Source organism: Aotus nancymaae, unplaced genomic scaffold (assembly GCF_030222135.1).
Source record: "Aotus nancymaae isolate 86718 unplaced genomic scaffold, 86718_ANA_hifiasm-v0.15.2.pri h1tg000040l, whole genome shotgun sequence".
Classification (NCBI taxonomy): Eukaryota; Metazoa; Chordata; class Mammalia; order Primates; family Aotidae; genus Aotus; species Aotus nancymaae.
In genome coordinates this window covers 82,792,336-82,819,448 of record NW_026988454.1, presented here as the reverse complement: position 1 = coordinate 82,819,448, position 27,113 = coordinate 82,792,336, and the positions used below count along the sequence as shown (strand labels likewise).

At 37.6% G+C, this 27,113-nt stretch overlaps 2 protein-coding genes across 10 annotated transcripts in view; both read left to right on the top strand.

Annotated features, from left to right (window-relative positions):
- The window catches only part of RIPPLY2 (ripply transcriptional repressor 2), an 85,100-nt gene extending 66,795 nt beyond the window's left edge, over positions 1-18,305 (top strand). Inside the window, exons 2-5 of one of the 6 annotated variants that reach the window (XM_012468821.2) lie at positions 8,220-8,346; positions 13,966-14,430; positions 14,612-14,690; positions 15,010-15,078. In XM_012468821.2, the coding sequence (XP_012324244.2) occupies positions 14,183-14,430; positions 14,612-14,690; positions 15,010-15,078 (396 nt within the window). In that variant the 5' untranslated portion in view covers positions 8,220-8,346; positions 13,966-14,182. The other 5 variants (XR_001110027.2, XR_010336692.1, XR_001110024.3 and 2 more) reach the window with 5 other exon arrangements.
- A 2,384-nt stretch (positions 18,306-20,689) lies between these two features.
- The window catches only part of LOC105728440 (cytochrome b5 reductase 4), a 122,935-nt gene continuing 116,511 nt past the window's right edge, over positions 20,690-27,113 (top strand). For 3 of the 4 annotated variants that reach the window (XR_001110023.3, XM_064360879.1, XM_012468815.3), the window contains exons 1-2: positions 20,691-20,824; positions 25,561-25,714. Coding sequence is in view for 3 of the 4 variants with exons in the window: in XM_064360879.1 (XP_064216949.1) it covers positions 20,750-20,824; positions 25,561-25,714 (229 nt within the window). In the remaining variant the exon portion in view is untranslated. Of the gene's footprint in view, positions 20,825-25,560; positions 25,715-27,113 lie in introns of all 4 variants that reach the window. The other variant, XM_012468816.2, reaches the window with a different exon arrangement.

Genomic DNA, 27,113 nt, shown 5'->3' with positions numbered 1-27,113 from the left:
TGTTGAAATGAAGGGAATATTAAATATATATTACTAGGAAGTATCTTATACTCCAAAAATTTTAGATATATTGTAAATAATCAATGGTTATAATAAGTTCCAGAATTTTTAATATCTATGTATCTATTTTAATACAACTTTTCTTAACTATCACTTACAAATACAACTTCAGGGTCTCACAGAAGTGAGACCAGCCTTGCTCCTGATAATCTTTTCTGGGAACTGGAGGAAAACATGACCATAAGTCCCAGGCTAGAAAAAGAACCCTGTTTTTCATAGACCAGCCACCAAGATGCTGTGTGGTCTAGTGTATACTTCTAGTGCTCCACTCTAAACACTGATTATAACAAAGTGGTTATAGAGCACAGCCGCTGGAAGTCAATGGCTTGAGTCCAAACTTAAGCTCTGTGATTACCTATCCCCTAAGCAATCTTGAACAAGTTATTTATCTTCCCTTGGTGCCTCAGTTTCTTTATCTAAAATAACTTTTAGAAATCTTCCAAATCTTTTTTATTTTTTTAATTATTTTTATTATTATTATTTTTTGAGAAGGATTCTCACTCTGCCACCCAGGCTGGAGTGCAGTTGCCTGATCTCAGCTCACTGCAACCTCTGCCTTCCAGGTTCAAGCAATTCTCCTGCCTCAGCGTACTGAGTAGCTGGGACTACAGGTGCATACCACCATGTCCAGCTAATTTTTCTATTTTTAGTAGAGACAGGGTTTGGCCATGTTAGCAAGGCTGGTCTTGAACTCCTGACCTCAGTTGATTCACCCACCTTCGCCTCCCAAAGTGCTGAGGTTATAGGCATGAGCCACGATGCCCAGCCTCTTCCAAATCTTTATTGTAATATGTCTAGGGCATACCTCAGTTTTCTATTAAAAAAAAAAACACTCAAAATCATATTGCTGTCAAAGACAGAATTTCAAGAGCTTCATTTACAAATACTATAGATTGCTTTATTCTTTTCCACATCATAGATTTAAATATCTAACAGAATTCTGAATGATAGGATTGCCATATTTTTACAAATCAAAATGCTAAGGCCTAGAATGCCAACTAATACATTTAGGAGGAATGACAGAGCTAGAAAGTCACCATTTTGAAACAATCATCATAGTAATAAATTTAGGCAAGAATCATCACTGGATGCAAAAACTAGTGGTAAAAGTATAATGAGAAACAAGGTAGCTATATAGTCTCAAAGTATCTTCCTATAACTACTTATTAATTAAAAAGGGAAAATAACCTCACAATGGAGAATCTTGACAGACACTAACTTAAGCAAGTGAATAAAGTTTATATCACAATAGTAGGACAAAGCCACAGTATATGCCACCTGTTGGTATGCATTGAAAAATATACAATGTCACAACTGAGTTATTCCTCCCAAATTTGCATAACTGGAATTAATCATGAAGAAACATCAGATTTACTCAAATTGTGGAATATTCTACAAACTAATTGGGCAGTACTCTTAAAAATGCTAGGGTTATATAAGACAAAGAAAGGCTGGAAAACTATCAAAGACAAAGGGAAACTAAAGAAACATGCAAACTAAATTCAATGCATGATTCTGGATTGAATCCTGGGCTAGGAAAATTAAAAAGGTGTAAAAGACATTATTGGAGCAATTGATGATATTTGAATATTAACTAAGGGGATTAGATAATAGTTATCATATCAATGTAGAATCTCCTGATTTTGTCAATTGTGTTGTGGTTATGGAAGTGATTGTTGTTGATTTTGATATAAACATACTGAAATATTTAGTGATAAAGGGGCATGATGTCTGCAACTTACTCTCAAATAGTTGAGAAAAATATGTGCATGTATATATGGAGATAGAACAACAAATCAAGCAGGGAAAAATGTTTAATAATTGGTGAGCTTGGGTAAAGGGCATATAGGAGTCTTTGTATCTTTTCATAAGTTTAAAATTATACAGTATTAAAAGTTAAAAAATGCTATGGCCAAAAGATTGCCTCTCAAATATAATCTTCTCCATGTGGCATTAGATGATTCAGGTGACCACAGTAGGGCAATTTATCCTGTTATCTCATATTTCCAAGCTTAAAGAAACCTTGCTCAGTGCTTGAGAAAACTTGCTCAAACTATGCTCAGTGCCATGAACAAAAGCAAATAGCTCTAGACTCCCAGATTCCACTAAATCTGTAAGTATGAAGGTAGGGAACCAATTTTTTAAAAATTATTCTTCCAATAAAACTTCTTGTAAGTAGTTTTAAGTAATATCTTCTACCTAACAGTGTGTCAGAATCTGCTATTTGCCACTCCAATATTCATTCTTTGATTCTTCCTTGGTAATGACCGCCCTGATTTTTAGGTAGGGATAAGTTTGCTCACAAAGAAGGCTGTATTTGACAGCTTCCCTTGCAGTTAGGTGTGACTAAATGGCTAAATTCTGACCAAGGAGACCAAAGAGAAAAGTAATATGGCAACTTCCAAGACACTTCCATAAAAGACATCAGGCACAGGTCCTGTTACCCGTCTTTTCTTCTGCTACTATATTATCATCTGGACTATAAATGAGATGCCTGGATCTCTAACAGTTATCTTGGGCAACAAAGGCAAGGTCCATAACCCTAGGGATTGTGAAACAGAGAGACAGAAGAACCTGATTTAAAAAGAGCTGTTATACCAACCCGGAATGTCTACCTGGTAGACTATTTTATATGAGAAAAAAATTAACTTTTATTTTGTGTAAGTCACCATGAATTTGAGTTTCTATTATATATCACAAAACATATGGTTTTTCAAGAAAAAAAGGGGGCCTAAGGTCTCACTTAGACTCCTAACACCCACAACATTTTCAGGAATTGGTTCACTCCCAATGTATTTTCCTAGAACCTAGCAGTCTTCACATAGTTTCTGCTGATGAACATTTTTAGAATGAACAAAGTTTCTTTTTAGAAAAACAATTTCAAAATGTTGCCTACAATAACATTAGAAATTCATCTCTGTTTGGTACTGTTTTGCCCATTATAAATTGCACACTCAATACCTTCTTTCCCTATAAATCTTTGGTCAAAAACAGTGCAATCACTATCTGATCTTCTAGCTGGTTGAAATTATAATTTTTTATTATATCATTTGCTTCTATAGAACTGTTGATTAACAGATCATAAAGTAAGGTGAATCATAAAGTACAGGCTGAGTTATACCACATTAATAACTCCAAAATCTCACTGTTTAAAACAACTAAAGTTTACTTCAGGTGAGCAGGAAGCTCTGTTCCGTATCTTTCATTTTCAGGCCAATGGAATCTCTTCCTTCAAGGAGAAAGAGAACATAACAAATTGCCCATTGGTTCTTAAGGTTTCCATTCAGAAATGAAACACATCACTTCCACTCATGTATCATTGACTAAAGTCACACAGCCATATCTAACTTCAAGGGGCAGACAGTGAAATCCTACCATTTACTCTCAGGATGAGTACCCCAGAATTACTGGATATAGCATCCCACAAGTAATTCTGAGCTCCTATCTTCTCACTTCAGTTTTCTGAATTTGCTTTAATAAATTTTTGGAGGTAAGAAAGATTTCGTTGGTTAATAGAATGAGCCAGCTATATTCACTTTGATTATGGAAAGTGAAATTTTCCTGAGAAGCTGGAGAATTAGATATAACTCTCCTAATCTGTCAGTATTATCTTGTAACTAGCTGAGGATGAAAAACAAATCAACATGACTTTTCAAAGTCTTGTCATTGTAGTCTGACTATGTTATCTTAGATTAGTGGTTTAAGAAGTGTGCAGAATTCTGGAGGACTCTCCAGAAAATGCAGTTAAGAGGTCCACAAAATCCTTTTTTTCCCCATACTTACCTGTTTGACACTGTTTTCTTCATGTACTTCAACCAACATAACATATTGTAACAAACAACATAGAGCAGACATGAGAATCCACTCATCTTGTATTAGGCAAAAATTTATAGAGATTTACAAAGAAATTAGTTGTGGAAAAATATAGCAATTTAAAAAATACATATTTTATGTTAATATGCTATAGATAGTTGCTATTTTAAAGAAACATATATAAGGAGACAAATTTTTGTTTTAATTTTGATACAATAAATATTGATAGATATAATCCACGTAAACCTGAGGTCTGTAGGGTCCTTAATTATTCTTGTAAGGATTTAAAGTGTTCCCGAGAGCAAAAGTTTGAGGACCACTATCTTAGATAACACCTTGCTTGGTAAATTTCAACTCAGTCTTTCAATGGAGATAACTACTAAATAACTTTTTCTCTGTGAATATTTTAAGAACCAGTGATTTAGGACAACTTGTAGTTATATACACAAAGGACATGGAGTTGTGAAAAACACATGTAATTGCTGGGAAAGGTAGTTTGGCCTATCTATGCTGAAACACCAAATCTACTCCATATTTGGATTATAAGAGAGTATGTTCAGTTAATCCATTGAATAATACCTGAGACCAGGAACTAGTCAATAAATAAGGATCCATGTGCCTGCATCTAAGTAAAACTTACCTAAGAAGGCTAAAATTAAAATAAGCAAATTTATATTCTCATGTAACAAGAAGTCCAGATGTTGGATATTTCCACAGATGGCTATTCCATAGGTGTGACAGCAGCGAAATATTCCCAGGGTCTTCACATCCTTCCAATCTGCTAGTTTCAGCATCTTGGCTCATGTAAACTGGCTCCTTTTATGAGCTCCAAATCCTGACATCAAAAGTAAATGCAACATAGGGTAGTTGTATTTCTCAAGTGGAGTCTTTCCTCCCATGCTTTCTCTTAGGCTATAAGAAAGACTTTTCCCAGAAGAACTTTGCACCCTAACACTGGCTCCTTTTCAAGTATCCTTGGTCAGAATTGGATCATATGACTGCTTAAACTAATCACTGGTAAGGGGAACAAGGTTATCATGATTGGCTTAGACCAATCATGATTCTATCTTTGTGGTTGAGAAAGAACCCGGCTTTTCCAAAAGCATTCCACTTCTTGATATCTGCACAAAATTGCTGTTCTTTTAGTAAGAATAAGGGAGGGGTGGGGAGTAGCTATGGGGTGGATAATAAGTAAGGTCTTTGACAATTATGATAACTGAAATGTCTCATTGCAATAACTAAGACTTTCATGGGATAAGAAAAATTCAGAGAAGCTTTATGAAGATCATATTTGCCTGTTTTTATTCTGTCAATTAATGTAACAAATGCTTAACAGCATTAAAGATTTGCAAGTTCATTTTTTAAAATCTTCATTGGTAACTCATTCTTAGTTTGTAGTTTTCTGTAAGTCCTCATATATATTTCATTCAGTAATAACAAAAAGTTGGTTCTATTCAATCTCATACTACATTTTTGTTTCCTTACTTAAATTATCATGCACTTGTCAGTGCTGACATCATAGTATCCTACCATTTAAACTTAATACTTCCAGTTAAAATTTGTCTTAAACTGGGGTCATTTATAGATTTTAAAAATATTAATTTCATTCTATAAGTAAAGTAATTATTTAATCTAAGTAATTAATAAAAGTCAGAAGCAATTACAGAAATGTATTATCCATTATGGCCTTCTTTCTCTGAACAACTCACATACCAGCTGTCTGCCTACTACTAATAGTATGAGCCAACTAGGGTTGGGAGATACTTTCTGCTATGATTTTGTTATAACAGGAATAATTTACAGCTAATTTAGAAAATGATCCTCTGTCATTTTCCCTTCAAGTCTCAGTTTAAATGTCATCTCTTCTGGGGCCTTCTCTGACCACCCTGTTTAAAAGAAGCCTCCTCCAATTATTTTCTATTAAATAACTCTTCTAATTCTGTCTATAAAAGTCTTGCAAATCTTCAATTACCTCCTTAATGTATTTGTCTATTTTCCATCTTCCAACTGGAATGTAAACATTGTGAGAGCTGGAAAACATGTTGGTCTTATTCTACACTGTATGCTAAAAGCTTAATCTCGTGCCTGGGTTATAATGGCTGATCAATAAATATTTGTTAATTGAATTTAGTTTTCTTTCCTGAATCACCTCTCATTGAAATATTTTATGTTCTATTCTGAAAGAAAATTTTAAAATAAATCTTGATGTTTGTCATATTTTGGCCAATGATATTTAATAATACAGGATATTAAATTTGTATCGTTAATGAACATTTAACATAAAGTCTCAGATGTGGTAAAACATTGTAAAAAATAGTTTATAATGGAACATAATTCTCTTTTTATGTCTGATGGTACCTTTTTGTACACTGTATTTTTATTTTACATAATTAGGTATTTGGTATTATTTTACATAATTAGGTATTTGGGGTTAACACAGAAATTTAATGATGTCTAGAAGTGAAGTCATTAAGAGCCCACGATAGTTTATTTGGCCAAAGCTGAACTTTGCAAATATTTTGTGTCTTCAACAAACTTTGAATTGAAACCACTTCTCACGAACTCTCATTGTGGTTTTATTAAATATTCCATTGTAACTAATAATAAGAAACATGAACTATTTTAAGGCATTAAACATTTTATTAAATAAATATATTTACTTTATTGCTGTTATTAACTACATAAGAAAGTTACATGAGAAGCACAGTGGAATCTGGCTGTTTTCAGTGGAGATATTCCCATGTATGAGTGTGATTAGCACAGACTTGCTAAATCTCTCTCTGAGCCATCTGTGAGCACCTTCTTGGTTTAAAACAACACACGCTAGCTCTGCTCAGTTCTAAGTCAGTTTTTACCACAACTGTTATCTTTATCTTAAACCTGGGAAGATTCTCAAATCCTGAAGCTTGGAAATGCTACTTTTTACTAAGGATCTGAGCCTTACTTAAACTGAAAAAAGAATTCTATTAAATCAACTATCTCAAATGAGATTTTATTGGCATAAAGTGTTGATAACAAAAGTTCTAATCCCTTTGTAAGGAAAAAAAAGAGAATATTCAGCTTACTAGTTAATTTAGGACATATTCCTGTGTTTAACGTTCTAATAATCCTAAATGAAATTCCTAGTCACTTCAGCTAACTTGCTTGCTCTTTAGCTCATCCTCAAGTTAGAGTGATGCAAACCTCTTTTTATAGTGGCTGCAGTGTGAGAGCCTGGGTTTTGATGAATCAGCAATAGTGGATAGTTTTCTGGAAAGGACTTGGCAGTAAATAACCTACTCAATAGCTTGAAGGCCTAGGTCCTTACTGCAGACCAGGTACAATTTTTTCTAAAGGACTTGTTCTGATCACCATGAATCCAGGCATTAAAGTGGAATTTCCAGAAGACTACACTGTAGCAAAACTACCTAGAACTGCCCACAGAACTGTAAACACAATGTACGTTTAAAACAAATTCTAAAGTTATAAGAGATATTATGATAATCACTTTCTCTACCAAAAACATGTTTTAAAAACCTGCGAAACAGAAACATTTAGAGTAGGCTTGATTTTGACTATGGTTTTAAGTTCTGCAAGCCCAGACTGAATGCAGTTAAGAATCAATCCTTTATTGTCATAGCTAAGGTTTTTATATTGAATTGCACTTTGTATATCATAAAGATCACCCAATTTAACTGTACAAGTGAATGACATTTAGTAAGTTTACAGAATTGTGCAACCATCAACACAATCCAATTTTAGAAGATTTCCAACACCCCAAAAAGATCCCCCATATACATTATGTTTAGGGTTTTCTACATAATTTTTCCACAGCTTTTCTGTGTGAAAACATAATGCCATAATTAAAATGGAATACCAAGAACGTTAATAAATTTGACAGCTGGCATTCAGACACAACTGAATAATTTGCCTGGAAAGAGCAAATTTTGTATGTACAACTTTATAAAAGGGAGTCTAGCTAACTAAGCAGATACTAGTTTTCCTTAAGTAATACCCATAAGATCATGAATAAGAGGAGATGTGTATGAACTGAGACCAGCTCTGCTCTTGTTATAAACAAATCTGACAGTATTTAAGAGCCACATGGTGGCAACAGCAGCTATGAGTCATATATTCCTCTCATTCCTTCACACTTCTGTTTTTCACCTTACTTTCTAAGTGAAGAATAAGTCATATCTGGGCTGAGGTCATCAAAAAAGGGTGGGGCAACACCAGGGTACATTCAAAATGGGAGCCTAGTTCAAGCTCCAATTTTTCTTTTAATTGGTTACTGTTTTCTCAGTTATATAGAACCTCATATGAATGTTTTAAATGTGGTCTTGATTTCTTCTCTTTTTCCTCCTCAGGGACCATCATTGAGTAACCTTTCTCCAGAGTATACTTCCTTTCTCAAATCTTACAGTCATGCAAAGAGCCAAAGATTAAAAAAAAGAAAGAAAAAAGCATGTTAGGCCCACAAGCACTATGTATAAGGTAAATTTATAATACTTTCTCTTAGTAGAATATAAAGCTTGATGGCACAGATGTCTGTTAGAAGGTAGCTCCATAAAAATATGAGAATTTTGTCAGTTGTGTGCATTTAACATATCCCAAGATCCTCAAATGGTGTTTGGCATAGTAGGTGTTCAATAATATTTGTTAAATAAATGAAGTTTTAAAAAATGTTTCTCCTAATGAACTATTAAGCTTAATCCACCTCATTGGTGTGTTATGAAAAGTGTGTTGATATGTTACATAAAATACATTTTTAAAAATGAACTTGTGGAACTCAGTATACAATTCTAAAGTAAATTAAAACTGTAACATGAGTAAGTTATGCCTCAGATTATGTTATTTTATGATTCTGTATCTCTTCATATTTATTTTACAGAGCTTTACATCCTCATACTGCACGTGGCTTGGTTAAGAAGTACATATCTATGTTCTAAAATAAATATAATGTACCTGAAAATTGTACTTGTTTTCTCTCCTTTAGGCATAGCTTAAAGTTAATATCCTCCTTAATGATTTAGCTAAGAAATCCCATCTTTGAAGGAAATGATAAATAATGCAAAAAACTAAAAGAAAAATCACATACTGATGTTGGCCTCATAGAAATCAGCTTCAAGATCTGTACAAATAGGTAGCATAGGCCAGGTGCACTGGCTCATGCTTGTAATCCCAGCACTTTGGGAGGCCGAGGTGGATGGATCATGAGGTCGGGAGCTCAACGCCAGCCTGGCCAAGATGGTGAAATCCAGTATCTACTAAAAATACAAAAATTAGCCAGGCGCGGTGGCAGGGATAGAGGTTGCAGTGAGCAGAGATCATGCCATTGCACTCTAGCCTGGGCAACACAGTAAGACTCCATCTCAAAAAAAAAAAAAGGTAGCATACATGAAACTAAAGTATAAATGGTAGGTTTAGGATCTTCCTAATAATTTCTATTTCTATTTCTCAGTTTACTTAAATTTGGTCAAGTAAAATTCTTGCCACATTTTTATTAATTGGTTCTCCTTTTTTTTTCCAGTAATGCATTCTCTCTCTCTCTCTTTTTTTTTTTTTTTACAATTTTAAGACAACTGATATTCACTCAGTTTCGTGTCTCATCATTACAGCAGACCCTTCCTTCTCCAAGCCAGAACTAGTCGCCTTGATTAAGCTTGTTTCCTGGGAGTTCCCAGACATAATCATCACTGATTCACATGCTCCAGTCTTATGAGGATTCTCTTCAGGGCTACTGATCTCATTTCTTCCTTCCTCCTTGAGGACCATGAACCATCATCTAGCCCCCAACTCTCCAGAAGCCTCTCTTCTTCTGCTTCCTCTCCTCTTTTTATAAACATACTTTTGTCTTTGCGCCCTAAAAACAAGACTCCTCTATGGACCCAGCATTCTCCCTCTATTTTTCCTCTCAAAAGAGTAGCTCAACACATTGTTTTGATTTATTCACCTCTAATCTACCACTCAACTTGTTGTAAAAAAAGCTTCTGTCCCTATACAGTCAAAGGATTTGTTCTAAAGTCACTTATAACTCCTTAAAAGGGATTATATTGCCAAATCCAATTAATACTTGTCCTTATTTTATGTAACCTCTTGGTAGTCCTGACTGTGTTGGACCTCTTCTGCCTTATTGAAGAGTTCTTTCATCCCATGTTTCCACTGTACCTGCTTAACTGAAACACTTTCTCTTTCCCTCCCTCCCTCCTTCCCTCCTTGCTTCCTTCCTTCCTTCCTTCCCTCCTTCCCTCCTTCCCTCCCTCCTTCCCTCCTTCCCTTCCTCCCTCCCTCCCTCCCCCGTTCCTTCCTTCCTTCCTTACAGTCTAGCTTTGTCACCCAGGCCAGAGTTCAGTGGCATGATCATAGCTCACTGCCTCAACTTCCTGGGCTCAAGTGATCCTCTGGCTTCAGCTCCCTGAGTAGCTTGGATTACATGAATGCACCACCATGCCAGGCTAATTTTTTAAATTTTGTTTTGTAGAGATGAGCTCTCATTATGTTGCCCAGGCTGGTCTTGAACTCGTGAGCTCAAGTGATGCTCCCACCTTGCTCTCCTAAAGTGCTAGGATTACAGGAGTGAGCCACTGTGCCTGGCCTACTGATCCACTTTCTACCAGATTCACCACTCCTTTTCAGTGAGATGGGTGGGTTTTTTTTGTTTGTTTTATTTTGTTTTGTTTTTGTTTTTGTTTTCCTTTTTTAATTGCATTTTAGGTTTGGGGGTACATGTGAAGGACATGCAAGATTGTTGCATAGGTACATACGTGGCAATGTGATTTGCTGCCTTCCTCCCCTTCACCTATATATTTTGTTTTGTTTTGTATATCCTCTCACCTTGCAATCAAATGATGATCTCTGGGCTACTGTCCTTGGTCCTGGACTCAAGCTACAAAATTTCCCTGGGAAAACGAATCAATTCCTATTGTTTTAATTGCCATTTCTTTGCTGATGACTCTCACATTTAAACCTTTAACCCTGAATTCTCTACTGAACTGCAGACCTCATATCTCACATTTAAACCTTTAGCCCTGAATTCTCTACTAAACTGCAGAACTCATATCTCTGGTTGTCCCCCGAATATCTTTCTACCTACATGTTACTGAGCCTTCCAAAGTCCTAGATCTATTCTGAGTTCTTTTCCTGAGGTGACTGTATTTTACATATAGGAAGGAAGATGAACTGAATATTCAGTTGCCAGAAGGGCAGATGATGGCACTCCTATATGTTGTTTATTTCTGTTTCTCCTCTTTCTAAACACATAGTAGAATTGCACTTCCTTGCTTTTTGAAATTGGTGTGTTGTGTGACTTGTCTTAGCCAGTGAAATGTGTGTCCCTTCTAGGCAGAAACCTCTGAAACCTGGTACACAAATGATTTTATTCTTTTCTCCCTGTTATGAAAACTGCCAACATTCCAAGGGAAGAGGCTCCATCAGCTTACAGCCTTAAGAGAAGATGATGTAGAGCAGACCTCCCACCAACCAAAAATAGATATAAAGCATGAGCGAAAAATAAGCCTTTGCTATTTTAAGCCTGTGAGATTTTGGAGTTATTTGTTACCACCATGTAGCCCAGCCAATCCTGACTGATTTAAGATTCCAAACCAAACTCATTATTTTTATTCCTGCACACCATTAACAGAATAAAACAACGTTAAGAGGATCTCACCTGCTCCTTATCCTATGCTCCCTGTTTTCTACGTCTGTGTTTGAGCCATCACCATTTACTCGCTTAACCAGGCTAGAAACCTGGGACTATATCCAGACTCCACTTTCATGTCCACCTACATTTTATGACTCAAGTAGTTCTAGAGATTCTATTTCCTAGGTATCCTTCAAATCTATCCCTTCATCTCCATTCTTAGTGTATATCTTCTTACTATCTCTTGCCTAGACTCTTACAGTGGCCTTTTAAATGGACTTCCTATCTCTAGACTTTCCTAAATCCATTTTCCATATGGCTGCCAGAATGATTTTTATAAAATGTCATTCCACTTTCCTGCTTAAAATCTTTCGCCAGTGCTTACAGAATAAAGTCAAAATGACTTAACATAGCATTTTAGGCTCTTGATAGTTCAAACCCTTTCTATCCTTTCAGCATCTCTGCTCTAGTGATATCCAGTTCCTTTTCCTCCTACTCCTGCACCGCCCAGACAATACTATTCTTTGAGTAATCCTTCCAGAAATCTCAACTTAGATTTTATTTACTCTAAGAAGGCTTTCCTGATTATCCCAAACAGACTTCTTAAGTCCCTCCCTCCTATCTGCCTAAAATGTGCTTTTCCTATTGAATGCGTCACTTTAATTTTTTTTCTTATGTGGTTATTGTAGTGGCCATAGTTTGTAATAATTCTAATCTTCTCAAGAAAAGGAGGAATATCTTACTGTCCTTATCTGGAAAGCAGGGTACTTAGAACATTATAGCCACCTCAAAAAGATTTATTTTTTATTTTCATTTTAAGTTCTGTGGTACATGTGCAAGATGCGCAGGTTTGTTAAATAGGTAAACATATGTCATGGTGGTTTGCTGCACCTATCAACCCATCACCTAGGTATTAAGCCCAGCATGCATTAGCTATTTGTCCTAATCCTCTCCCTCCTCCCCCACCCCCGACAGGCCCAGTGCGTGTTGTTCCCCTTCCCGTGTCCAGGTGTTCTCATTATTCAGCTCCCACTTACAAGTGAGAACATGCAGTGGTTGCATTTCTGTTCCTGAATTAGTTTGCTGAGGATAACAGCTTCCAGCTCCATCCATGTCCTTGAAAAAGACATGATCTTGTTCCTTTTTATGGCTGCATAGTATTTCATGCTGTGTATGTACCACATTTTCTTTATCCAGTCTATTACTGATGGGCATTTGGGTTGATTCCATGTTTTTGCTATTGCAAATAGTGCTGCAATGAACATATACATACTAATATTATGCATGCATCTTTGTAAAATAATGATCTGGGTATATTCCTTTGGGTATATACCCAGATTGCTAGGTCAAATCTTATTTCTGGTTCTAGATCTTTGAGGACTCACTACACTGTCTTCCACAATGATTGAACTAATTTACATTATGGAACATAAATAATAAGCCATTTTATCAGAAAGCTTAGCAACTGCTAAGGGCTTATATTTTTTACATAGCTTAAAATCTGTTGAAGGCTTACTTATGTCAGGCATTGCAAAAAGCATTCTGTAAGCTTTATTTTATTTAGCCTAACAATAAGTGTAAGGGATAGAGAAATGCATTTGGTATCTGTCCTTACTGATTTTCTCTTCAGAAGCACCCCAAATCTTACCTTCGTGGCATGTAGATCATTACAGGCTCTTAGCTACTATTAATAATTAAATTATTTTTCTATGCAGTAGCTGAATGAATAGCAGAGACAACTATAGCTTACAATCAAGGTTGTCTAAACTTTAAAGAGAAAGTTCAGCTTCATAATTTAAATCATTTTGAAAAAAATTATAACATTTATATATCATCTTTCCTTTGATGCATAACACTTTTTACAAAGTTTAGTGGTAGTTAAGTGCCCTCACTGTAACTCAAATCAGAGAAACAGGGACGCAGACATATGATTAATTTATATCATAACTTTCCAAGATTTCATTATCATTCCACAACACCTGCCCCCCAAAAGGAATTTTCTAATTATCATTGAGTGACAAAATACCAAGTAGTGACAGAAATGTATAGATGAACTCAAAAGTTATTGTAGAAGGATACTGATAAATGTTGGAAAAAACACAGAAGACACAAGAAGATAATTTAGAGCCATAGGCCCAAATCACATGAGTCCAGTCTCTAGCTCTCTTAGAACAGTGATTCTTATCTTCAAATAATAACAGGTTGGCATATGAACCTAGTCTATCAATACATAAAACAAAACAAAACAAAACAAAACAAAAAAACCCCGACATTCTTAAGGAGTCCATCCATTCACCCATTTCTAAAAAAACTGTTCCAGGAAGAGGAATTAAGACCATTCCTTTGAACTCGAGTCTGTATCCCAGCTTCTAGAACACGGGATGCAGAACCAGTTGATTGACCACAGGCCAAGTCCTGAGTCTCCAGCGAATCAAGCAATTAACCAAGTCACTTGGCTTTTTTTTTTTTTTTAGAAATACACCAAACGTGTAGACTCGCTTAATTTCATCTCCTCCTGGCCTCTTCACATGGAAATTGGCTGCTCAGGCGAATGTTGTTTTTCACCGCAGCCATGTGTCAAAGGGCGATTAACATTCGCTGAACATAATCCCGTCCCAGGCCATTTGGGAGTTGCACGCGTTCACACCCTGGGCTCAGCCCGGTGCGCCTTCACGCGCAGCCTTTTTGTTTATGCGGCTAGCTGGAGAGAGGGGCGGAGAGGGAGCGAACCTCTCAATGTGCAGCAGGTTGCAAGGGCTATATAAAGCTCGGGTCTCGGATCTACTGGAACCGGCCAAGATTGCCGCGAGCAGGCAGCGGCCTTCCGCCCAGCTCTGCGGCGCCATGGAGACCGCGGGGAGCGCAGAGGGAGCTGAGAGCCGAGCTGCAGCGCGCGCAGCCCCCGACGGCCCGACGCGGCGCGGGGACGCGGACTCCGGGTAGGCTCCTCCGCACTGCTCTGCGCCTCCCCGCTTCCCCAGTCCCTCCCGCCTGCGCCTCTCCAGCTCCTCCCCTCCACTCGCCATTCCCCACCTCCCGGTGCCAGCGTTCGGCCTCAGTGGATTCTCCCGGGTCTGGGCTGACGTCTCCTCTGCGCGCCTTGTGCTCCCCATCCCGCAGCTCCACAGGCTTCTGGAGACCCTGGGTGGACGCCCGAGGCAAGAAAGAGGAGGAGACGCCGAACCACGCCGCGGAGGCGGTGAGTGAGCCAGGCATCTCAGGCCGCGCTTCCCAGGGGTGCAGAAGATCGACCATGGCTTTCGGGACGCGGGGCCGGAGAGAGACGTGCGGGACACCGGTCCTGCCTTCGTTTAATATCCGCCTGCCAGTGGCCAAAACAGTGCCGACGTGGCGGTTGTGTCCTCAGGAGCGAAGGGCCACAGGCACCCGGGGGGAGCGAGGCTGCTGAGGGCACTGGGGTTACGTTCCCAACGGGCACGAGGAACACTGGGTCGCACATGCTGCTACTTTTTAGAGGGAGGTGGGTGATAACTGGATTCACTTCCTTTCCTCTCCAGATGTCCAATGGTCCTGGAATGATAGCAGGCTCAGGAAAGCTTTCCCAGTTCAGACACCCAGTCAGGTGAGTGACAGGCCTCGCCGAAGGTCTTCTGCTCCTCCAGCCCCAGGGAGGAGCCAGGGGCATCTCAGAGCCCAGCTCCGCGGCTTGTCCTGCAGCAGTCTCTCTCATTCTCTCTCTCTCTTTCTCAGTCTCTTTCTCAGTCTCTCTCTCTCTCTCTCCTCTCTCTCCTTCTCTCTGAAAATCTATCTTCAAGGTTACTTATCTTCCCACTCGCAGAGATCAGTTACTCATCGAATTGAAAAATGTAGGGGCTCACGGTCTCACGTAAAGGGACTTTTAATCAATACATACTCAGTGAACGCTTGAGGAATACATTATGAAGAGCGAAAGTGGATGGTAGAGTGAAAGAGCAGTGACGTCTTGTGCTGGCAAAAGAGTTTTTGTTTTTAAATCCTAAAGGGTCGGAATGAAATTGACTTCACATCAGGCACAGTGTGTATGCTGCTTTTGTCTTGCAATCGGGAAGTAAGAATGGGATTAACAGTTGCAGTCTTACAGCAAATCAAGTTTGCCGTGTAAGAGAAAATGGAAATGTAATGAAAATCCTAAAGATTACTGAGGATGGTTATAGAAAAGGTCAAAAGTTAATTAACATGAGGAGCTAGTTTACTGTTCCTAGTCATAGGAAGTCAGCCTTTAAGATTCTTTGTCACTTTTATTAGGGTGAAATGTTAATAATTCTGCAGTTTTCCTGCCTCCAAGAGCTGTTCAATGAAGAGCTGAACGATGTTTGTAAAATGTCTGTGGTCATAAATACCATGTAGAAGTCAATACATCTAATTTCCTACCATGTACTAGCACTAGTAAAGGACACAGGAAAGAGTAGTCACAGCACATGGCTGTAACGGAGTTTAGTTTGGTTAGTTTTACAAGTATGGGCAGGGTATGAAGTGCCTCAATCTGTCAGTGGTAGGGGGAAGGGTGGGGGAAGTGTTTATTATAGGTTGTGGTTAGCTGGCTGAGTCTTGGAGAAGTTAGTCAGATGAATGGGAGGTGGGAGCAGAAGAAATAGCATTGGAAAAGAGGATCATGAAACGGCGTGGCTCCTTGTGGGAACTCCAAGGAGTTTAGGTGTGTGAAGTTATGGTCATTTCAACAGGGTAATCAGCGGCCAGATCCTGTGCACTCTTGTACAGAATTTTGTCCTGATCCAGTATGTGGTGTTGGGAACCCATGGACCTTATTCTGAAGGTAGTCTTGGGGATTATATGTTATATAGGCTTAGTCAGGACATCAAAAGTAAAACTAGAAGTTCTGCAATTTTTCAGGTAAGAAATGATGAAGAGCCATTGTAAGACACTAGAAGTGAGGATGGGACTGGGTGAATCTAGGAAATACTTAGGTGACAAAATAGATTAGGCTTTATAATGCACTGGATATGGTAGATGAAGAAGAGGTAAAAAGCCAGAATGGCTCCTTAGTCTGTGGCTGGTGACCAGGTGAATGCTATACTAAAAGAATGGAAATTAGGGCTGAAACCAGATTTGGAAGGTGAGACCATGAGGCAAGTTTTCCACTTATATTTAATGTGCCTGTGGAGCATCCAAATAGTGATATCCAGTAGAGAGCTACATATGTAAGTTAGGGGCCCAGGGTCAAGATCTTAAGTGGAAATACAGACTTGGGAGTCCATGGTAACTGTAGGATGGGAAAATCATGACAGTGGGCCAGGTCATCTTAGTTTGTTTAGAAGGAGGGCTGATGTTCCCAGCAAAAACCTGAGAGAAGGCCAGCATCTTACCTGTATGCAGAGAAAGACAGGTCCATAACAGAGACTGAGAAGAACAGAACAGGAAGAATCTCAGAGATCCCGGGAGAAAAATGGCCCACCGTGGGAAATTCTGGACAGAGTATCATAACAACTAAACAGCATTCTTTGGGTTTGCTAGTTCCAGTTACATATTAGAAAATAAATTGTTTCTTATATAAGAAATTCTTTTCTGAAGTACAATTACAATTTAATTGGGCTTCTTTTATATTTATTTTATTTTTATTCATTTCTATCTTGACTGCTATGGTGTGTTTTATTCTTTTTATTCAGTTGTCAACTTTTTGAGGGTAGGGACCATGATTTATTCATCCTTGAATTATGAATTATGTTGGCACAAGGGATCACTAAATTATTTATTGAATGACTGAATAATTGATAGTTACTTATTTAAGCATCAAAAATTTGAACTAATTTTTGATTATTGCAGGAAACATTTATAAACTACATTGTTTTTCTGCCTTTTAAAGTGGAACATACTGAACATAATATAATCTTTCATTTGTTGGAATGACTCCATTGTATGGATGCATGGGCTGTTTACCTGCACTAAAATGACTGTACTGTATTTGATGATTCCTCCACATCTCTCCTCTTTCTTTTCCTTGATGAAGATCAGAAAGCAAGATTAGGATTTGACAGATTTTTTAAATTCTAAGGTAATTATACTTATATGCCAGTTATTTGTATAAAATATATCCAGTTTCTTAATATTTCATATGATATTCACAAATTTAGTTGAATAGGGAGAAGAGAGGCAGATCGAATCAAAGTTGGGGTCAGAAGTAGTCTTTCTATGCCTCAAGTCGTGAGTGGATAGGTAAAATTTTTTTTAAATATTGCTTTTTATACTTTTCTAAACTTACATTGTCTACTTCTATAAGAGTTAAATCTGTAAGTTTTAAGTAAGATAGTAGGTGATTTCCACCTTTTGTAAGGTGCATAGTATTTTGTCATCTTTATAAAGCTGGCTATCATAAAAGTTTTTAATGTAGTAGAGGGATTCAATTTATGTTTTCAAAAGGAATTTAGAAACTGGAAGAAAAATCTTCTATATATTATAAGAATAAATATGTCCATAATGCACAAAGTAAGCTAAACATTGATCTTATGCTTATCCAGGGTTTAGTGTGAATTCGATCCAATTTAGAGTTTGAATAAAGATTTAAAATAATCAAACAGTTATTAATACTTTGGCAAGTATATTCCATGAAAGCTATGATACTAGCATATTTTAACTCTATATCTTAAGGCTATATCCAAATGTATAAGTCAATTGTTAAATATATGGAGCTCTTGAAATTTGACCATTTCATGAGTATAAAGATTCTGAATGTGAAAAAATAAAACATGTTGTCTGCTTTTTTCAGACTATTTTGGCCAAAATCAAAGTGTTATGATTACTTATATCAAGAAGCGGAAGCTCTTCTGAAAAATTTTCCAATTCAAGCCACAATTTCATTTTATGAAGATTCTGATAGTGAAGATGAAATTGCAGAGCTGACCTGTGAAAATTAATCTGATTAGCTACTTTTGATTACATCCAAAGCTTGTAGGGTTTAAATTTAGTGTACAAATGTAACATAATTATTTTAACTAATTTATTTGTATATAAATTATTAATAAAATGAAATATTTTGTAATTATTCTGGTTTTTGGCCTTTTTTTTAAAAAAAATCTTTACACTAGAATTGAATGTTGGAATCTAAAATAGGTGCCATTTACAAATGTCTTGATTGTATTATAAATATTTGCAGTTTACAAAGAATAATTTTTTTCTTTGTTAAATTACAAATTTATATTTAGTTATAATTTTGCAAAGAATGACAGTATTTAATTCTCAAGATTGAATCTTTTAACATCTGCTATTTCCTACTGATACCATATGGATGTTGTAGTTACAGATTAATATTATCTTATTAGATAATGAAGAAAGTAGCCTTATGTTAGAAATCACTCATTTATTGGTAAAGATTTCTTAGCAGATGGAGAAAAATACACTAAATCATTATCTGTAATTGAAAAGGGGAATCAATCTTAGGGCTCTTACAGATATTTTAAATAAATGATGAGCAAAGCAACTCTTATATTAATACTCATCTTTAGTCCTTAAATCCAGTAGTAAAATAGCATGGATGTTTAATACTTAATGTACTACATTGAGGGATCCCTAGAATTAAAATAAAATATTTAAATTTGAGTGATTGATACAGAGTCTGAAAAAGTAGAGTCTAAAGGCCAGAATATGATAATGTCTTCTATCTCTGTACAAAGGGGAGCTAAGAAATTTGGCAAGTATAGAACATTCTTTAACAGTATTAATTTTTCCCTGTTCTAGTTCTCTGCTTTTGATATTCTTATGTAAAGTTTTCTCATGAGAGGTGAAATAAATCTCAGAGATTAGTTTTTCTTATGTAGACTCTAGAAGAATATGTCATCATTTAATGAGAGAGAGAGAGAAAACACAGGAGCAATTTGCAAGGTCAAGTCCATATAGTTAATTACAGTCATGAGGTTCTTTTAGCTCAAATTCAGTCTTCTCATAATAAGCATTTCAATTTCAAATAAAAATGGATAGAGGTGAAGGTCATAGGTGGCTCCCTAGCTAAGAAATGCCTTTTATTTGAATGGCCACATATAGTCACACACTTTTTCTTCTGATTTAAAAGATTCTACAAACATAACCTTGATTTTTAGGCACTTTAAGAGCTAAATAGCTAAAGAGAGAAAGTTTAAATCATGACAATATGTTCAGAGTTAGGACAAGTTAGTTATTAAAGGAGAATGGGGAGGATTATTTAGAATTGTGTTTCTTCTCCTGAAAACTTTCTCCCTTTATTGGATTCTACTCTCAAGATCTATGTGTTCCCCAAGGGACACACAAAACAATCAAAGAATCAAACAAAAAACATCAGATTTTAAGCATTAGAGCCTGGTGTTTACCTGCACAGTGTTTGTACTTTTCCAATTATTATGTTGGAATAGTACAAAGAACCACTGCCACTTACTGAGTACTTAATATTAACCAGGCACTGCAGTACGCAGTTTACATATGACCCTTTAATCTTTAATAAACCCATTATGCAGATAGGGAAAATGAAACTTTGAGATACTAAAGTAACTTGCATAAGAAAGCTTAGTCACGAAGTGCATGGGGATGGCATCCAAACCAAATCTGAGTTTTAAACGTTACTTCATCACCACAGCTGGAGGTGAGCTGCATCAGTACGTAATTCCCAGGAAAGACAGGAAGTTACATAAGGAGGGAGAATTTGTGAGGGGGTGAATAGAGCAGAAGGAGACTTTACTAACGTCTTTCACTTATTCATTACTCCCCAGCATGCTTAAAGGTGAAGTTTAAGGATGCTTAAAGGTGAAGTTTTTTCTTACCCCACAGTAGTGGCTGTTGACATTTGATACCTTTGCTCTTCAAGGTGTGGGTGCTCTTTCCTGTACAGCCTAGTGCCTTACAGGAAAGAATTTCAGAGAAATTAAAATGCGTTAGTAGTATTGTTGTTTTATTCCATATTTCAAGTAGTGTGATGGTACTACTTAACAATGAACAGACACTGCTGTTCCGGGTTAACAGGACTAAGAATTTATTCCCAGATTCGGTCAGCACCAAGGCTAAGGAACAGCTTCACTTTCTAATCAGTCCACGAAATAGCTGTCACCTTGCTCCGGTGCTGAAGTTAGGGACTCAGAACCAACTGAGCATGCGTACTTCCTACGAGCTGGCTCTCCCTCCGTCTCGTTGGCTCCGCCTTCCGTGGACGTGCTGCGTCAGAGTGCGTCTCACCCCTGGCGACCCCGGAAGTGGGTCGGGGGCTTGGCCTCTGCCCGGCCACGGAGCCGGGGCCGGAGGTGCTAGCCCGTCCCGCGGTGAACGCGGGGCACGGCTTTCAAGATGCTGAACGTCCCTTCCCAGTCTTTCCCGGCCCCCAGGTCTCAGCAGCGTGTCGCCGCCGGGGGGCGTAGCAAGGTAAGCGGGTGACTCCTTGAGTCTCGCCCCTAGCTGCGTTTCGGCTCCTGCAGTCTGTTCTCTTTTTCCGCCCCCACTCCCGCCTCCCGTCCCCCTCTCTAAGCTGTCGTTCCCTGCTGTCCTTGCCTGCAACCTCTTTCTGATCCCACTCTGTTTACAGTCCCTAAACTCTCCTAACCTCCCTCCTTTTCCCCTAATTGCCCCTCTTCTTTCTGGTCCTTTATCCCGCTCTGTCCGTTCCCTTCAAATCCTTTCCCGCGAATTAAATTTAAATTTATGTGACAGAGTCAGGCACTGTGCTTGCGGTATTATAGGCACTCGGTATTAGCCTCCTTCCTACAACCTCATCTCCCTGGTCTTTTGTTCTTCACTGCCCGAAGGAGTTGTACCACATCACTCAATGTGGGTTCCCTCGCAGGAAGGAAAGGCTTGGCAGTGGCTACAGTGACCGTCCGTGCAAGGATGGGGACTTCTGGAGCTAGGGGAGCTAGGACAGACACTCTCCAGGTCATACTGTCTTTCTTTCTTTCTTTCTTTCTTTCTTACCCTGGTACCTGATTGTTTTGTCATTTTCTTTCCTACCTAGTATCACATGCTAACTTTGAAGCAAATATGATACTGTTGAGGTTTTTCTTGAGCACAGTTACTGTTAGCAACAGGTGGAATACTGTACAAATATATTTTATATTTGCAAAATTCAATAAAAATTGTGTTCTGCGTTCTTTTGCCACTGTTGTTTGTTCCTATTTGTTAGTTCCTCATTCTGTAACCATATCTTTGTGACACTTCCACCTACTTAGACCACTCATTAACTCTTGAGTCTTAGGATCATTTGGAACCCTCATCGATTTTCTTATTTTTCTCTACTTAGACCTGGCGTTCTAATTCTAGTTCAGAATGAATATGGGTTCAGGGATCTGTAGTTTTCATTAGCTTTTCAGAGATTCGTTAAGTACTTACAGGTGGCCATGTATATTCTCAGTGCTTTACATGCATTAACTTTAATGTTCACAATGATTCTGTGAAGTGGAAGCTTTTGTCTCTATTTCACAGAAAAGGAAACAGGTTAAGAAATGTTACCTTAAATTGCGTAGGCTTGTGATATGGTTCTGCTATGAAATTTCATTTACTGATTCATATATCAGTCATCTCACCATCCAGTCATATGTATTTTCCTCACTGGTTTTTGACCTATTTCTTGAAGCTAAATACTTGGCTGAATAACACAGTCTTTCCAGAGAGAATCTCTGAATGAAAATATGAGTTGCTTCCCTTCTCTGTTAAAAATACCAACTATGTTCTTAGCATCCATTTAAAGGAGAAAACTTAGAAGCGAAGACAAAATGTCACACAGGTGGCGATGGCAAAGGTGAGTCTTTGGTCCAAAAAGAGAACAAAATAAGGTTTTTGTACAATTCAAAGGAAAATTCAGACTCCATTCTTTTCCCTGTTTTCTTTTCTTGGCCTCCCAAAGTGCTGGGATTACAGGCATGAGCCACTGCGCCTGGCCAAATTGTAATTGTTTAAAGGCACAGATTTTGAAGTGAGGAAGACCTTATTATTTCACCATATTTAACAGTTAATCTCTTTGAGTCTGTTTCCTCAGGTGTAAATAACACCCATTTTATAGGATTGTTCATAGGATTCAATGAGATAATAGAATATTGGTTGAGAAAATAGAACCTCATTGGGAAGGTTGTGTATTATGCAGCAGGCCCTCAAATAATGTGATTTCATTCAAGATCATTTAGTTATAATATTGACGAGGAAAAAAAATCTGTTTTCAGCTGGGGCCACTGTCTTTGGAGTTTGCACGCTCTTCCTGTGTCTGTGTGAGTTTTCTCTGGGTACTCTGGTTTCCTCTTACAGTCCAGAGATGTGCAGGTTAGGTTAATTGGTGTGCCTAAATGGTCCCAGTTGCGTGAGTGTTGGGTGTGTTTGAGTGTGCCCTGCAACAGGATGGCGTCCTGTACAGGGTCGGTTGCTGCTTTGTGCCCCGAGCTACTGGGATAGGCTCTGACTACCTGTGATGTTGAACTGGAATCATTGGGTAATAATTATCGTACTTGTTTTTTAATTTTTCTTAAATGTATATATAGCTAACATTTATTTCGATGTTTAGTATTAGAGGTATTTTGGTCTTTATTTAGAAGTCTGGTGATGTTTTGTGACCAGAAATATGCTGTACATAGTTTTGTTTTAAGTTACAGTTTCCAAGCACCTATTGACCAGTTTAATTAAGGGCTTATTGTAATTGCTTTGTTTTGTTTTTCTGAGATGGAGTTTCACTCTTGTCGGCCAGGCTGGAATGCAATGGCACGGTCTCAGCTCACTGCAACCTCCGCCTCCCGGGTTCAAGCGATTCTCCTGTTTCAGCCTCCCAAGTAACTTGAGTTACAGGCACCTACCACCACGCCTGGCCAATTTTTGTATTTTTAGTAGAGACGGGGTTTCACCATGTTGGCCAGGCTGGTCTCAAACTCCTGACCTCAGGTGATCCACCTGTCTTGGCCTCCCGAAGTGCTGGGATTATAGGCATGAGACACTGCGCCCGGCCAAATTGTAATTGTTTAAAGGCACAGATTTCGAAGTGAGGAAAACCTGTATTCTTTCACCATATTTAACGGTTAATCTCTTTCGGTCTGTTTCCTCAGGTGTAAATGAGAATAACACCCGTTTTGTAGGATTGTTCATAGGATTCAGTGAGATAATGTTTCTCTTAGCACAGCCTTGGTAAGCACTCAGTAAATGCTGCTTGCCTTGAGGCTTTTATTCAGATCTCACAGATTTGAGTCTGACACAGAATATGCACTCAACATATGATAGTTATTATTTCTATTAATACTAGTAAACAAATACTGAGTTTTGTGATCTCTGATTTCAAGATGTTTAGTCTCATAGATTACATGGAATAGTGAACATTCAGTTATAATGTCGTAAGTACTACAAGAGAGTGTTATGACCACGAAGGAGATGGGGGTCGGAGAAGCCTTCCAGAGGAATTAATGGGAGTTGGGATGAAGTTGATCTGTGCAGAGAATGCAGCACTACCATAAGCAAGTACTTGACAGCAATCAAGGAATCAAATAATCAGTTCCCATTTGGCTAAACTATATAATGGAGAGGAGCAAAAGTTAGATCATGGAGCGAGTATGGTCAACTATGACCAGATTGTGAAGACCTGTTAAATCCCTAGGGAATTTAGAGATGTTATTGTAAGGTAACCTGAGGAGCCACCGAAGAAGGGCGAGCCTATGATTAGATTTGCATTTCTGAAAGATTGCTTTAACTATCCTGTGGATTATGGAATGGAGAGAGGTGAGTGACTTTAATTTGGGATGGGAAAGATCATTTTTTCATACTTCATTTATTGGAATCAAGAGACCTAGAGAGTTTCAGTGATAGCTAGAATGGGATGATGTAGTTTGATAGGATGGAATGTGAAAGGCACCACAGACTTATTAACTTGGTTACTTTGGGGGTAAATGAATGTCTAAAATAGGTATGATTCAGGAAAGTGAGATACATAAACGTCCTTGAGTGTGTCTGCTTTTACATTAAACATTCTTCTGGTACTACATTGCAAATAAGTTGGACAAGCTTAGACAGTTCCATAGAGATACCATGAAAATTTTCCACTAGGTTGTTTTAATTGGTTAAAGTACTAATAATACTTCTCATCTGAAAACTTTGAAAATGTATTTTATATTAAAAAATAAAAATAGTAATAAAAAAACCCAAACCATCCTCTTATTAAGTTCTCTAGGCAAGGGTTGGCACATTTTTTTCTGCAAAGGGCCAGGTAGTATTTTCAGCTTTGAGAGCCTCATAAGGTTTCAGGCTCTTCACCACATGTGAAGACGATTCTTTACTCAAGAGCTGTATAGCAACAGGTGCAGGCAATGGTTTGCCAACCCCTTCCCTACAGTTTTATAGTTGTATTATTTTCCATTATTTGATAAACTTTGTTACTCAGAGGATTCTTAGATAAGATTTCTGGCTAATGATTTCTAATAGTCTGTTTATATTGACAATCCAGAAAATAAACTGTAGCTAATTGTTTCTTTATCTTTTCTTCTGTTAAATCTCTTGATTTTTAAGGTGAAGAAATTTTGGTCCAAACTGGTGACTGTAACAGATTAATGTCAGAGCCGGGACCAGAACCTGTTTTCTCATTTCTGGTTCAATGCCATTCCTGTTACATTGTCAGCCCTGTGTAGCCCTGGGTTCCACGTCCAAGGATTCAACCAACTTTGGATCGAAAATATTTGGGAAAAAAATTAGTAACAATACAACAATTTAAAAAATAAGAATTATAAAACAATACAATACAACCACTTACATAGCATTTACATTGCTTTAGGTATTATTAGTAATCTAGAAATTACTTGAAGTATATGGGAGGATGTTCATAGGAATATGTCAATACTTTGCCATTTTATATGAGACACTTGAACATCCTGGATTTTGGTATAGGGTAGGGGGAAGTCCTGGGACCAGTCCCCCATGGATATCGATAGACTACTGTACCCTGACATCAATATGGTGAAAATTTGTGTGATAGAATTTCTAAGCCCTACATTTTATAATTCAAATACAGCAAAAACAATATTGACAGCCTTTTAAAGCTGTAAAAAGATTTGTAGAATTGTTAGATTTGAGTTTTATTATCCTTTAAAATGGAATTAAAAGTAATGAAGAAGTTAAATTTAATTCTTCCCTTTTCCTTTTTTCAGGTACCTTTAAAACAGGGCAGAAGCCTTATGGATTGGATTCGACTGACCAAAAGTGGAAAGGATCTAACAGGATTAAAAGGCAGGTTAATTGAAGTAACAGAAGAAGAACTTAAAAAACACAACAAAAAAGATGATTGTTGGATATGCATAAGAGGTAGGTGGTATTTATTAAGCCCTTCAAAAATATATTTTCTGGACTTTCCAATTATGATGCTTTATAACTTCACAGTCATATTATTTTAAACAATTCACAATTAACTTAACAAAACTATGCCTTGTGCTGGACAATATATTATTTAATTCTGACTTTGGATAGTAATACCACAAACTAGCTGGCTTAAACAACAGAAATTTCTCTCATAGTTCCCATAACTAGAAGTCTATGATCAAGGTGTTAGCAGGGTTGGTTCCTTCTGAGGACAGAGTAACAGTTTGTTCCATGCCTCTCACCTTTCTGGTCGTTTGCTGGCAATCTTTGGAGTTCCTTGGCTTATGGAACATCACCCTAACATCTGGCTTCATCTTCATGTGGCATGTTCCCTGTGTACTTGTCTGTGGCCAGATTTTCTGTTTTCATACGGACACTAGTCACACTTGATTAGGGGCCTTCCCTACTCCAGTATGACCTCATCTAATTTTTCATCTGCAAAAACCTAAATCCGAATAAGGTCATATTCTGAGCTACTGGTGGTTAAAACTTCAATATATAAATTTGGGGGGACGCAATTCGACCCATAACAGACAATTTAGAGTGTGAAATTTTCAATAGCAAAGGATATGGAAACTTCCAGCAGATGATGACGTAGTTTGTTTTGAGATATATCAGGTGTTCAGCTCCCCAAAGTTCCTTGGAGACATACAAATATACGTGGTACCAGCAATCTGGAATGAGGATTCTGGCAGATACAAAAGATCCTTTTGACATTTTATAGGGTTTTTGCCACCCTGTTTACCTTCCCTTCATGCTCCCTACCTGTTGACCAGCTGCAAATAACTGGTACAAAATGACTTCCCTATTGTGCCTAAGTGTTTTCTGCTAGACTGGGTGAAGTCAAGATTAGTTTCCCGAGAGCATCTTTCAGCTGGCCCAGTCTGCAGGCATGCCTGAGTTCTGTTTCTGCACTAGGAAACCACTTCTTCAGGAAACTCAATTGTGTGAATCCTTCATATCCTAGCGATGTTAGATAATTGAGGCATTATTAGAATACAGTTACCCTTTATTATTCATATGATGTATTGATGGGGATAAGGGACTGAATTGCTATGTTTGAAAAGTAATATAGGTTGAATATACCTTATCCAAAATGCTTGGGATCAGAAGTGTTTTGAATTTTGGAATTTTTCAAATTTTGGAATATTTGCATTATATACTTACTGGTTGAGCATCCCAAATACAAAGATCGGAAATCTAATTTACTCCATTGAGTGTTTCTATTAAATATGTTGGAGCTCAGAAAGTTTCAGATTTTGAAGTATTTCAGATTTATGAATTTGGGATACTCAACCTCTATACTGCTCCCAGTTCTATATTCTCTGTAATGATTTGAATGTAT